Below are 13,880 nucleotides of genomic sequence, written 5' to 3' on the forward strand. Positions count from 1 at the left end.
TTGTGTGTCTTCTACTTTTTTCCACATGTGTGCGCTTTAGCGTGTAGAAGTGTGCGTGCGTGTTTTTGTGCGTGGCAGTTGTGCATGCGCCTCTTTCCTTTTTCATGTTCTCCCTTTTTTCTTTGTCTTTGTCTCTCTCTCTCCTTTTTTTTTCCTGTATTGGCCGGTGGAGGATGCCGCTGGCGCGCGTATGCAACGGTGTCGACTACTAGAGCGAGAACAGCCCTCCTCCCCCTTCCCCCCTCTCTTCCCTTCCTCCCAACGAAAAAGAAATAAAGCTCTCACACAACCCCGACATATACCTATATATATATATATATGTACCAAAAGGAAATAGAACAGTCGCCGAAAGTGTGAATTCAACCCAAGCGAAGAAGGACACGTTGGTGGTGGAGGTCTGTCAGCGGGAGGGGGAGAGGTTGGATGTTTGCATGAAAAGTAAGGGTTCGAGAGTCGCGGGGTTGGTGGTGGCTACTGTGTTGGCTCTCTCGCTAGCTCGCCTTTTCTGTTTTTATTTGCTTTCTGTCACCTCTCTTAGACTGGTGCGCTTTGGCAGGAGACTCGAATAGCCAGTCTCTTCATCTTTTCCTCCCACTCGAAGGCGAAGAGGGGCTTGCCGTTGCAACCCTTACACGGTTTGTGACAAGCCAGTGTCGAGGAACCGTTGCGCCCCGCCTCCTGCTTGCACTGCTTTGCGCATTCAAAGTAGCCTGTTCTCGGTGCTCCTACATTTTCGCGCGCAGGCCAAGTATCGGGAAGGCGACAGCTGCCCATCTTTGATGCTGTATGCGCGCCTTTCATCCGTCGCCGTCCGAGCCGCCACCTCCGGTTCTTGGTCCTCCGTCCCGGTGTGTGTTCCGTGGTCCTCCTACACTCCTGGTGCTCTTCCTCCGTTCTCAACTGCCACTCCATTGAACCCCACCCTGGTGCTGCAATCAATGCCCTTATGAAGGGTAGGAAAAGAAGTAAAAACGAACACAGAGGGTGGAAGCGCTGCGCTTTTTTATTCTAAACGGCTGTGCGCGTGAGCTTTCCCCGACCAAGTAAGTCTTTTCTCTGCAGCCCCCCCCCCCACACACACACAACCACTTTACGTCTACAGCAAAGTTGTCGCACGCAGCCAGGTCTCTTTGCCGTTGTTGTGTTCACTTGAAGCTCGTGGTCTTGCTAGTGGCGGCCTTGGACGAGAAAGGCAGGGGCCTCCGCACACACACATACACACACACACATAGAAGAGACCTGTCGACTTCATTCGTTTCCGCGTTTGATCTGTCATTCAATCCACTTCGTTCTCTGCGACATGCACCGTAATCGTATCCGCGTGCGACCGGCTGGTAGCAGTCGTCTTTCAAGCGGCAACAGCTCGATGGCTCACATGAGCTTTGACGGCGCCGATGTGCCTTTTTGTGATCTTCGAGCAGCTGCGCCGCGGCCAGCCGAGAGCTCATTCGCGGCGCCCAACAGCCATGCGTGGAGTGCACCGTCGCCGTCCTTGCCGTACGACGCCAACGAGTCGGGCGAAGGCTGGCGGTACGTGCGTCGTATCGCCAACCTTGCCTACAATACCGTCAGTGGGGTGCTAGGCGTGCTGCATGCGAAGTCACACGGGGAAGCCAATGCGTCCACGGACAACAACACCTCTGCGAAGGCGTTCCCCTACCCGACAGTCCATCGTAACACACCCCACACCTCTGCCGCGGCTCCGGCGCAAAGCTACTCTGGTGCCCCGCGACCGCCTGAAGAGACGCACGTAGCCGACACCATCGAGCTCCGCCGGCCGCGACGCAGCACAGCTCAGCATCATGTGCCCCCGCCGCAGCCCCCGGTCTCCGAGCCGGCACCGCAAACGCGCGATGCGCCGCTCACTTACCCCTCGGCGCGAGAGGCTCCACAGTGCCAAATCACGGTGAACCAGTACTTCGCGGCACCTGAGCGCAGCATCTATCCTATGGTGTTTGCACATCCAGACGAGGCCACCACTTACCGTCGCGCCCCCGCTTACCCGTCTCGTGCGAGTCTTCTTACTGTCCCGTCCAGCCTGCAGGTCCATGCCAAGCGCCCGCGCCTCGCGTCTCCTCCGGCAGCTGCCGCGGAGTCACGGATGCGCAAGGCACCAAAAACAGCCACTGACAACGACGCCTGCGATGCGTCGCTGAGCAACGCTCCCTCGGCCATCCCGCCGGGCTCGCAGGAGAACTCCTTGACGGTGCCTATCGGGTCGCTTGCGACGGTAAGACTGTTTGGCAAGGCAAATGCATTCAGCAATGATGACGCCTCTGTTGCTGCGAAGCCCGCTGCCCCGCTGGCCGATGTGCCTACCGCGAAGGCACCTCTCTTTGGAGGCACAACGACACCTACAGCTGCCGCTGCAGCCCCCAACTTGTTTGTTTTCGGCTCAAAACCTGCAGACACGATTCCTGCGCGTTCTGTCCCTGCGGCACCCGCCTTTGGCGCCCCGAAGCCGAACTCGTTTGTGAAGGCGGGCCCACCGGCGGTTATTCCGGATGACGGTGCGTTTGCGCCCAACGCGGATAGCGACGACGATGACAAGGGCAACGACAAGGGCACGAGACCCCTTAAGGAAAGCTCGGCACCGGCAAAGGCGCCGTTCAGCTTTAGCCCCGCTGGGGTGAAGCCCGCCTTCGGCGCGACGCCACCGTTGTCTACGGGAGCACCCGCAAACCCCTTCTCCTTCTCAGCTAAGCCTGCGGAGAAGGCGGACGCCCCTGCGGCACCCGCCTTTGGCGCCCCGAAGCCGAACTCGTTTGTGAAGGCGGGCCCACCGGCGGTTATTCCGGATGACGGTGCGTTTGCGCCCAACGCGGATAGCGACGACGATGACAAGGGCAACGACAAGAAGGCCAAGGCTGAAAGTGCCACCCCGGGTGGTAGAAGCGGTCCCTTCTCATTCAACCTGAACTCGAATCGCGCGAAGCCAGCTTTTGGATCCGGTTTTGCATTTGGAGGATCTTCATCGCTCGGGGCAAGCACGGGTGCCTCCGGGACCGCGGCCAATCCCTTCTCGTTCCCCAACCACCCCACGCCGACAGAGTCGTTTGGCGCTTCATGCAGCCCCAGCTTCTCCTTTCCCACTTCAAAGAAGTGAAGACATTTTTGTTCTCTGTACAAGTGCAGTGCATCGGTGCGGTCACTCTTGCGCGCTTTCTTGCTCTGCTCACGATCTCTCTCCTAACTTCTGCACTCGTTGTGCACGCTGTCCGAGACGGTGTACAGCACGGAGAGTTGGCGACGGCAGACCGTGCGAGGCAGTCGAGGGAATAGCGGGAAGTCGTCGCTGCACCTCGGCCGCCGCGTAGACGTCGAGCAGCACTTCTTTGTTGGCATGCCCTTTATTAAAGTGTAAGCGTGTGCGTATGTCCTGTCGGGCCGCACCTATGACCCGGTGTCTCCCCCTGCCGTTTAGCCGCTATGATAATATCCGTTGGTTCCTCTCTTGTATGTTTGCGTGTGTGCGTGTGCCCGTTTGCTGGCCGTATGTAGTTCGCGTGTCTCCGGTTTCGATGCCACACACACACACACACACACACACAGCCACACAGACACGCTTCTTCTTTCGCGATAGAGGCCAGCAGTGAGTTTTGTTTGCTGTTCAGGCGTTTTTTTTTGCGTTTTGGGCGGCTACGCAGAGACGCTGCGTGCGGTGTTGCGCGCTTTTTTTCGTTTGAGTACCCCGCCAGCCCCGCTCACGGGAGGACTTCTCGGTGCGTCGCATGCTCAGGGCCCAGCACCCTCCCCCTTCTATTTCCTGCCAATGCGGAACCACTTGTGGTGGTGACATGGCCCGGGCACCCAAGCCGGAGGGAGGTCAGAGCGATTCATAGCAACTGATATCGGCGGTCAGGTCCTGGGTGGCGCTGCGTGAGAGCGAGCGGCGACGGTGAGCACACGCTTGCACTATACCGATGAAGGGCAGAGCATCGGGGTGACGCGAACGCATGCCACCCGACCCTCACGCTGCCTGCTGATGTGGGGACCGGCGCGACGCCGAGAGGGACGCAGCAAGTGGCGACCGGCGTCGTGAGAGCTGCTGTGAGGCGACCTGAGGGGTGGGGGCGCGGTGGGACGGGCGGGTGGGTGGCGTTTGAGGCCGAGGCCGTGCTGAGATGACTGGGTCGGCGCATTGCTGTAACACGCGTGTGCCGACGGCTGCTTTTGCACCACGCGGATGGGGCCTGCGACAGGCTGGGGGCGGAGTTGAAGGGGCTACGCTCAGTTGTGTGGCAGAGCGTGAAAAAGATGCAGAAGACGTTTGTCTCTCCGATGGAGGAGTTCGACCAACGCGGCAGAGCGTACCCCGCGCCTTGCGCGTGCCTCTCTTGGCGTGGACGTTGGTAACAGAGTATGTTGGTGCCTGAGCCCATACGTCTCTCCCCCAATTTTTCTGTGTGCGTGTGCGCTCGGATGACGATGCCACATGCCTCAGCGACGTCTCGCAGTGTAATACCAGATAAGCTCCAACGCAAACGGGTCGTGCTCACTTGCACAGGAGGACCTATACATCTATCTATAGGCGCTGCGAGATGAGAGCCTGCTGCTCTCTTCTCGTTCAGTATCGCACCGCGCCCCGTAAACGGGGAAAGAAAGAAAACGCAACAGCGTGAGCATATTTACCGTTTCCCTTGCTAACTGTGCATATGTCCCTTCCCTCCAGTGCCTCACCCGTCTACTACCTTTTTTTATGCACGCGTTTTACTCCCCATGCTCACCGCCCGCACAGAGACGCAAACTTCAGCAACCGCCTTTCTCCTACCTCTCTCTCTCTCGTCTCCTCCCTTTGTGCGTTCTTGGTGATTGTACCCGTACTCGCTTCCTTTGCTGTGCTCTCGGGTATCTTGTTCGCAGCAGCACACGCCCAAGCCCACACACACACACACATAAAACGAGCCACCGCGCGAAGCTGACAAGCCCTCGACGTCCGTTTTATCTTTTCTTTTTGTGGTTGCGGAGGCGCGCCGTCTCTGTTTTCTTGTCTTCCTTCCTCTCCTGTCCTTGTCTCCGGTCGTTTGTTTGAAGGCGCCGCGACGTTGTCTCCCTTTCGCGACCCTTTCACGGCTGCTCACCGTCCACAAAGGTTTCCTCATCTCTGTGTGCGTTTTTCAGCCGGTGTTTGGCGGATTCTCCCTCGACCATGTCGATCGCATCTCGACGGGAGGAGATTCAACGTCAGCTACAACAGCTGCGTGATACGCGTGAGCGCGAGCTGGCCGCCTTCGACGCTGTTGCCGCCGCGCACCCGGAGTTGTCGGCAACGGAGATTACTGCCTTGGCGCAGAAGAAGGCCGAGGCGGAGGTGCCGCAGAGGATCTCAGTGGGTGGCGTGGAAGTGTCCGTGGGAGCGAGAGTGTCTGTAAAGGATGACGCTCACCTACTCCACCGCGCCGATCGCGGCTACTTCGCTGTCGATCCCCTCAAGGCAGTGTACCTTGGCGAGCAAGGCCAGGTGATGCGAGTAATGAAGTCCTTCCAGGGAAAGCCGGCTGTGGAGCTGCGCTTCGCCGACGGTGTTACCAAGGTTTTCTTCGTTGAGTGCCTCGCTCTCTCACAGGAAAGCGAGGACGCAGGCGCGGGGACCAGCGGCCATGCCGCCGCTCGGCACACCGACCCGACAAGGGGAGTCAAGAGTGTGTCAAGTGCGAAGGTATTGCTGCTGCCACCATCGCCACCACAGGCCGAAGCGCTGCCGGGGTGGGGCCACTTGCGCATGCCACATCGTCGGCCCTCTGCGCCACTGAGTGCTGCCGTGCTGCCAGCGTTCATTCCACCACCGCCCCCTCCCACTGTTCAAGAAGCGCGCGGCACCGCGGCCAAGCGTGCGGCGCCGACCCCAGCGCGAGCGTCATCTTCTTTTCCCGCCCCTGCCGCGCCCGCTACATCACAGGCGGCCGAGCAGCCGGCGAAGAAGGCAATCAGTGAGACACGGAAGAAGCCGACTGCGGCTGTTACAACGGCTCGCCCGATTGTGAAGAAAGAACCGCCGCGCGGGCCGTGTCGGCCATCGCCCGCTCTGCATGTGAACTCGCACCCACCGACAGTGAAAGTGGACCTAGCACAGCCGACTCTTTTGCCGGCTGTTGCAATGGACGCGGTTTTTGATGAAGGCCTGGGGTCGCCCTTGTCGTGTGTGATGCAGGACAGCGTGCCACGCCGCACCAGTACCGCAGCAGACTCGGAGGGAATACCAGACCTTCGCCCAACGCCCGGCTCCTCCATGTGTGACATCGATGCTTTGGTGGATGCGGAGACGGCGGCGGACTCGGCCGGTGCGGCCTCTGCCAAGGCAGTTTGCTTGCATAAGGCGTGTGTGACGCCAAATCAGATATTGCCGGATCTCCGCGATGAGGCCACAACCCTGACACGGCGACGATCGAGCACTGCAGACAGCTCAGGCACAAGACTGTGCTGGCTCGCCGGCCTCACCGAGCCTGGCGGCAACCTCTCCGAGCCGCTCCGCATCTCACTGCAGGCGCAGTGCACCACCATGTTTGCAGTCTTCGCTGTCGTCACTCGCAAGCTGCGCTGGGATAAGCAGCGCCTCACGGCCACCCGTCTCTTCACAGACAAGGGTGTCGAGATCAAGTCGGCGGGCGCTGTGCACGATGGCATGCGGCTTGTGGCTACCACAGGGTGCGCCTACAGGTGCGACGGCGTCACATCGCACTTCGCCGCCGTGGGCGATGCTCGGCCCTCCCTTACCGCTCCGAGTCGCGCGGCCAAGACTCCGTGCACCCGCCCCACCCCAGCCGCGGCAAGCACTGCGGTCGCTCCTGCTGCAATTTCGAGCAGCGCTCCTAGCACAACCGCATCTTCCTCTACACCTGCGTCCCCTTCAAGGAAAGCTGCTGTTGTGCCAAAGCAGTCAAACACGGCGACGGTGTCGAAGCGCCTTGCGCCTTCTCCCTTGACGGCAGCGAAACCCATCCACATTCGCGTCTACGAGAACGGCCTCTATGACGACAACATCTACCGCACCGTCACGGTGCGCCCGACGCACAAGACGCTCGCCGCTCTTAAAACGGTTATCACCCGTGAGCTGCAGTGGCGGGATGGAAAGAAGGTGAGCCTCCTGTTCGATGCCTCGGGCACGGAGGTTGTAGAGCTTCGCGATCTTCTCGACGGTGACGCCGTCGTCGCCTCGGCAGGTGACCGCTTTGTTATTCCGTACCCGAACACCGCCATCCACAAAGAGGCCGTGAAGCTGTCCGAGCGCTTGTGCTGAGACGGAGAACCGTTGTGAAGTGGCGGGGAGGGGTGAAGCGGCACGAGGCGCTACCGCCGTACAGTTTGTGATGGGCCGTCTACTGTCGCCAGTCGATGTGTTCGCCTTGCAAGTGAGTCGGAGGCACACGAAGAGGAACACGAGGTGCCACCAAACAAGACTTCTGTTCCTTGTGGCGCCGTGCTCGCACTCACGCGCCGCGCCTGCGTATGTGCGCGTGTGTTTCTTTCCGTTTCGTGTGGTTGTTGTTGACGTAGGAGAGCTGAGTCCTCGACAGCCGGCACCTCGGAGGTGGCCCAGCGCAAACACGTGTATCGAGACCTCGCTACGCCGCTTTTCATTTCACGCTGCTGTATGTTGCGAACGTGCAGGTTTGGTGCGACGTCACTGCGCCAACTGGAATGGGCGGCATGTGCGCACGGCAGCACCAAAAGAAAGCGAAGGTGACATGTGTCATGGGCCACGAGGAGGGAAGAGAGGCAGCGAAAGACCTGGTCAGACGGCAATGCAGCCTCCGTGACGAGGACGCCTCTTTCATAATGATCTTGCTGCTTGCGTCTCGCAATCACAGATTCAACGCGATGTGCGTGCGCATGACAGCCCTGTGTGCTTGACGCGTACACGCCCGCGTGAAGTGCGGCTCATTCTCTGAGGGCCCCAAGCCTTCTGCGGCAGCGTCTGTGGAAAGGGATAGCCATCACGATAGCATTCCTGCCACCTGCTCGACGCCGTCGTCTCCCCCTTCTCGCCTAAAGCTACGCGCGTTTTTTATGTTTCCTCTTCGCTTCATCATCTTGTTTTCCCACATCTTTCTTGCGCAGCACACTCACCGACATGCGCGAAGTCGCTCGTGTCACCCCATCCATAGAAATTACGTAAGAACGCAGTGCGAGTTTCTGAAGTGCTGCGTCGCTGCCGGTGCTGTCCTGCTGCGGCGCCGCCATCACAGTTTCTCTCTTCTCCCATCTTCCTCCCGTTGTCCAAGCGCCCTCGTGTGTTATCGAGCAACACGCCGCGTCTCCTCTCTCTTGGTTCGCTCTCGTTGGTTGCCTCGAACGTTTCACTTGCCTCGTTCTGTGCCGCGACGAAGTCGTCCGCACCGCCAGATCAAGATGGAGCGTGCGGCGGAGGTGACCCTAATAGAGGACGCGTTTCCTCACTTCAACTTCGCCGCCGACGCAGCGGCGTCTACAGCGCTGCGGCGAGCCACAGATGCGTTCTCGATGGAAAACACGGACGAGGTTGTGAGACTTGTTCGCCAACTACTGGAGAAGCTGCTGCAGGCAGAGCCGTCGGCTGCGGCTGCGTGGACGCAAGTGTACGTGTTTGGCTCGAGTGGTCTAGACGCCGCTATCACGGGCAGTGACATCGATTTGTATGGTGAGCCACTTCCTTCTTCCCATCGTTTCTTTCCTGTTGCGCTTAACTTCTTCCCTTCCCCCCTCCCCCCCTCCCCCCGTCCCCCCGTCCCCCCGTCTTGCCCGCTCTCTCCTCTCCTCTCTTTCCCTCCTCTCTTGCGTCTCTCCTCGGCCACGACCGTGGGCAGCGTGCAAGGCAGCGCAGTTGCAGGTGTGTGGGAGAGAGCAGGAGAGAGAGAACGGGCGAGGAGGGAATCTTCGTGTCGCTCATGTGTATACTCGAGCATTTGCAGACTCTTCATCTCTCCCGCTCTCCTCACTCCACTTCGTCTTCCGTCCCCTCCTCCTACCTTTCTCTCTCGGGCTCTCCGCATGCTCGTCCACGCACCGTGCGTGCGAATGGTGATGATCACGTGGAGCGCCACCTTTTTCCACATCATGCTCACAAATATCGCCACTCCTCCTTTCTTTCTCACCTGCTTGCCTACATTGCCAACCGTGTGCATATCTTCGTACACCCCTCCAATGTTGCACATTCACGGTGCTGTGATACTCCCGCCATGGTGCATGGCGGCGCCGCGCCGTTGCTCTCGGCTTTCTCCTCCCTTTTCAAGGTTTTATCCTCGCTTTTCCTTCTGAACGCCTCACGCCCTTTCACCCGAGGCGTAAACTGCGACGGCATGCTGCGCTCTGCGTATTTCACCGTGCACGCCTTCACTACAACATGACTACTGGTAATACGCTACGATGGCGGTGCACGCATGCGCACATGCCACCCCTTCGCTGCTCTCTGCTCTCTCCTCTCGCTGCTCTCACCTTTCTCTTTGTGTGTCGTGTACTCGTCGTTTGCGAATGCTGCCGCGAAGAATTGCATTGTGCTCCGCCTCTGTGAACACGAGCTTCTTTTTTCAGACATTCCCGCGCTCGGCTGAGGGGCGCCTGCAGGACGTCGTCGTGGTCACTTCGGCCCGCGTCCCTCTAATCAAGTTTTCGTACAACGGGGTTCACGTCGATCTCCTGTTTGCCTCCGTTGATATGCGGACGGCGCCTGACACGAATGAGCTTCTGCGCGACGACTTTCTTTCCCTGGTGTCGCTGCCCTGTCGGGCGACCGTGAACGGGATCCGCACGATTCTGGAGATTCGTCGCCGCCTTCCCCTTCCACTGGACGCGTACGCTTGCGTGCTGCGCGCGGTCAAGTACTGGGCGGCGCAGCGGCAGGTGTATGGGAACCTCTACACCTTCCCCAACGGCGTGTGCCTCGCGATTATGGTGGCCCGTGCCTGCCAGCTTTGCCCTGTCGCGGACAGTGGCGTCATTTTGCGCTTCTTCTTCTCCCTGTACGTATGGTGGCTCCTGCGTGACACCCGCATCGCTCCTGTTTCTATTGTGCCCACGGATGAGAATGCGGCCATCGCGCGAGTGCCGGGGATGCCGCCGCCGTGGGATGCCGTCTGGGACGCGGCAGACCTGTTCCCAGTGCTGAACCCGGCACGACCCACCGTCAACGCGGCCCACGCGGTGGGCCGCAGTGGACTACAGCTCTTTTTGAAGGAGCTCCTCCGCGCTGAGCAGCTGTGCGCCCTAGTCCCGATGTCGTACTCGGCACTATGGGAGCCGTACAACATACTCGATGAGCATCGCTTCTTCGTTGGCGTGCACATCTCGAGCGAGCACCAGTCGCTTGCAGCGTGCGAGGACACTATCAATGCATGGAAGGGGTACGTAGAAAGCAAATTGCGTATGTTTGTGTACGCGCTGGAGTGCGTGGCCGAGGTGCGGCCGTTCTCACGCCCGGTTGTCGACGAGCCGCCTCGAGTGGTGACTCGGAGAGGGGTGAAGGTGCACTGCCGCTCTCGCGCATTCTTCTTTGGCGTGCGCAACGGCAACAAGGATGTGGAGCACAGCGATGTGGAAGCCGCATTCAGAGAGTTTGAGTTTGCGGTGACGGAGGGCACAACGGGAAAGAATCCGTTTGAGTGGAACAGGTCAGTCATGCTCGGGCCACGGCTCTCTTTCTTCTCCATCTACGATCCGCTGACAGCCGACTCGCCGTGCCAGGCACTTTACAGCGCCTGCGCCGAAATGATGGGGTCTTCGGTGTGAGAGGCCGCGACGGTGGCGTTGCGCGCTTGTCAGCGTGCACCAGTGGCTCTTCTCCTCGGTGCCGCTTCCGGTTCGCGCGCTGCATGGAGGAACGCCGTTTGTGATCATGACTGGGCCCCAGGCGCGCGCTTCCTGTTTTCCGTCCTGTGCGTTCCCCCCTGCCTTTCCAGGTCCTCGTCCCTCCTCCACACGCCACCGTGACAGTCCTGCAGATAACCTCCAACGCAGGCGAGGGAAAAGCTAAGGACGAACATGAACCAAACAACAACAAACGAAGTGTCACCAAGCAACTATTCAGCTCAGGTGCACCTCTTACGTCATGCAGCTGGCCCTGCTGCCTATTCCGGACTGTGGGCGGAGCTGCGTAGCATAGTATAGCATGTGCCACCTGACAACTACTCGAAGAAGAGGAAGAGAAGCGAGATCAAACTCTCTCTCCGTGCCATTGAACCGTCTGCGGCCTCAAGGGATGGCTGTTTCCATCCCTGAAGCGCGCACTTTCCCGTTACCTTCTCCGTCTTCCTCTCTCTCACCAGTGCCCTAAGCCGCTCCGTCACATCGGCTACCGATTCCGCACGTGCGCGGCGGCACACGCAGCGGTCCTCTTAGCGCCGTTGGTAGGCGAGCGAGCAGAACACAAAAGCATCATTCGGATGAGTTTCTTTGCTAATCCCCTTGCAGATGAGGAGGAGGTGGTGCCCCCCGACTACCCTCTGGAGCAGTACGACGAGCTCAAGCGCGAGGATGACTTCAACGAGCTCCTTGTGCGATCCACGAAGCTGGAAGGTCGGCAAAGCGGCGGCGATGACGCGTCGGCCAACCCCGAGCTCGAGGCATGTCTGAGTCGCACCCGGCAACTGCGAGGCTCGCTGGAGAACTCGTGGCTCCGCATGAGCGAGTTGCAGGTGGAGGCGACCGGTGGGCCGCGCTCCTCGCCTACGGTGGTGGCATCCAGTTTGTCCATCCCAGCCTCCCTTCTGGGGGCTCTCGACAGCGCCATCACGCAGGTGCACCACCACGTTGCGCAGCGCGAGCGACTGAGCCAACACCTGAGCGCACTGGTTGAGAAAGAGGCTGCTCAGCTTTGTTCTTCGGCATCTCATCTACTAACTGCAGCGGCACAGCACGGCCCTGGTGCGTCCATGTTGCGCGCGCTCAATGCACCGAACTTGGCGTGGCCGCCGGAGACAGTCTCTTCGCCTCACTCGTCGGAGGTAATCTGTGAACGTGCAGCTGGGGCTCTGCGTGCTCTGGAGGCGCTTCTCCCTTCCATGTCGGTGGAGGAGGCTGCTTTGGCGAGTGCTGCGGCGCAGCAGCTGTCGTATGGACTGCAGTCATTGAGCACCTTGAATCAACGCTGCGACGCCCTTCGCGTCACCGTAGAGGCCAAGTCGCAAGAGAAGGCAGATGCCCACTGCGCCGCTGAGGCGTTTGCTCGGTGGACAGCGCAGCGGCAGCTGACGCGCAGTGAATCGGCCGCATCGCCGGCGTCATCTCCAGTTTCCGCCGCGCCCTCTTTCGACATTGCCACGGCGGAGTGCCTCAACAAGGAGATGAGCGAGGAGAACGGGCGACTGGAAGCGGTGCTCGCGCGTCTTGTTGCCACTCAGTCGTTCGACAGAGCGCAGCGCGACGCCTTCGCGGGAAGTGCTCTGGTGCAGTACGTCGGTCTCGAAACCTACGTGCGGGAGCTTGAAGAGGAGGTCGATCGCCTAGGACGGGCCGTGCTGTACCTTCGTGGCATTCTGGCCGAGCCGTCTGCGAGCGAGCTGTGGGGTGAACGCCGTGGCGGGAGCTCTGCTGCTGCATCGACGCAGAGCGCCAGTCACGAGGGTGAGGAGAGGCTGGCGAGGCGTCTGAGCCGCATCCGCGCAGTGGAGAAAGAGCTGCGGTCGGGGCAGGTAGCGGGCGGTGGATCAGCGTCGGCGAACGACACCGTCGACACCATTCTGTCCTTCGGCTTGAACCGACTGTTAGAGGTGCACAACGTCTGCTTACATGCGATGGCGCTGCTCAGCACCTACTTTGAGAAGCAGTCGGGAAACGCGGCCTTTCTCGGCTATGCATTGCGCGGCGGCGGCGCGGTGGAGGATGCCACGGTGGAACGCGTGCTGGATGTGCAACTCCCTGACGCGGAGCTGGTGAAGCAATGCTGTGCTGACATGCGCGGCGCGAGCGTCGATCTTGGCGCTACGCTGAAGGGTATTGTGGACAAGTCAATCGTGGCTGCGACCGCCCATCTCACGCAGTGGCAGGCTGTGCGGGGCCTGCTGACGGAGCTTCTTCAGTACTCCCTGGCCACGATGCCGGACGTACACGCCGAGTTTTCGGCTCTGCTCGCAGACTACGCGGAGCCGAAGACGCCGTCGGCCACGGCTGAATCCGCCGTCTCTGCAACGATGAGTCAAGTGAACGCGGATTTCGACTGGGCGACGGCGGTGCTCACCGAGGAGGCGAAGGCGTTTGCTGATGAGAAGGGAGCGCAGCTGGAGCTCATCAAGGCGTTCTGGGCGGCGCAGCAAATCGAGGTCAACAAGAAGATGGCATGGCTGGCGAAGCAGCCAAACACCCCGCTCCTAATGCAGCTGTGCGATGTGGAGAGGGAGAGCGAGCAGCTGTGCCGTCAACTGGCATCCATGCAGGAGGCCTCCGAAGACGCGTCTGTTCTCCACAACACGTTGACAGAGCTGGAGAGACGTACCTCCGAGGAGGCACGACTCAATGCGGGTTTGCGGGTAGAGCTCGAGGAGCTCGAGGCTGCAAGGGGCGAGTTGGAGTCGCAGCGCGATATGTTGCTGTCCTCCATGTCATAGGGGTGGCAGGACAAGTGCTCGACGGAACGCGTGCCACGGCCACTCGTGACATTTACCCTTCAAATGGACGGCTCAGCTGCGTACGTCCCCCGATGCCTCTCGAAGCACAGCCTTGCCTCGAAGCTTTCTTTTTAAAGTCTTGCGCGCCACGGGCGGTGGGGTACTAGCTGGGAATGCTTGACTGCAGCATTGCACCAACGCACTTGGGCTCGAGACTGCGTGTTGGTGCGACGGCGATGCCCGCGGCGCCACCCGAACCGCCCCCTTCCCTCTCTCCCGGTTCTCCTCCCCCTCCCCCTCCTTCCCTCCGCAGGCGCGGTGGACATGCGCGAAACTCCCAAACTCTGCTCTGCGTCTCTCGCCATT

General features: G+C 60.2%; 4 protein-coding genes across 4 annotated transcripts; all 4 read left to right on the forward strand.

Annotated features, from left to right (window-relative positions):
• Positions 1–1,366: 1,366 nt before the first annotated feature.
• On the forward strand, positions 1,367–3,106 carry LINJ_29_2690 (conserved hypothetical protein; the record flags this gene model as incomplete). The annotated part of the gene is made up of 1 exon (XM_001466753.1): positions 1,367–3,106. The coding sequence occupies one exon, from the start codon at positions 1,367–1,369 to the stop codon at positions 3,104–3,106; it is 1,740 nt and encodes a 579-aa protein (XP_001466790.1).
• Positions 3,107–5,149: 2,043 nt separating this feature from the next.
• LINJ_29_2700 (conserved hypothetical protein) lies at positions 5,150–7,237 on the forward strand (the record flags this gene model as incomplete). The annotated part of the gene is made up of 1 exon (XM_001466717.1): positions 5,150–7,237. The coding sequence occupies one exon, from the start codon at positions 5,150–5,152 to the stop codon at positions 7,235–7,237; it is 2,088 nt and encodes a 695-aa protein (XP_001466754.1).
• A 1,112-nt stretch (positions 7,238–8,349) lies between these two features.
• Positions 8,350–10,701, forward strand: LINJ_29_2710 (putative poly(A) polymerase; the record flags this gene model as incomplete). The annotated part of the gene is made up of 2 exons (XM_001466718.1): positions 8,350–8,612; positions 9,462–10,701. 2 exons carry the CDS (start codon positions 8,350–8,352, stop codon positions 10,699–10,701), a joined length of 1,503 nt encoding a protein of 500 aa, XP_001466755.1.
• A 653-nt stretch (positions 10,702–11,354) lies between these two features.
• On the forward strand, positions 11,355–13,514 carry LINJ_29_2720 (conserved hypothetical protein; the record flags this gene model as incomplete). Its single annotated transcript, XM_001466719.1, has 1 exon — positions 11,355–13,514. The coding sequence occupies one exon, from the start codon at positions 11,355–11,357 to the stop codon at positions 13,512–13,514; it is 2,160 nt and encodes a 719-aa protein (XP_001466756.1).
• Between the last annotated feature and the right edge of the window lie 366 nt (positions 13,515–13,880).

The sequence above is a fragment of the Leishmania infantum genome, chromosome 29, assembly GCF_000002875.2.
Source record: "Leishmania infantum JPCM5 genome chromosome 29".
NCBI lineage: Eukaryota > Euglenozoa > Kinetoplastea > Trypanosomatida > Trypanosomatidae > Leishmania > Leishmania infantum.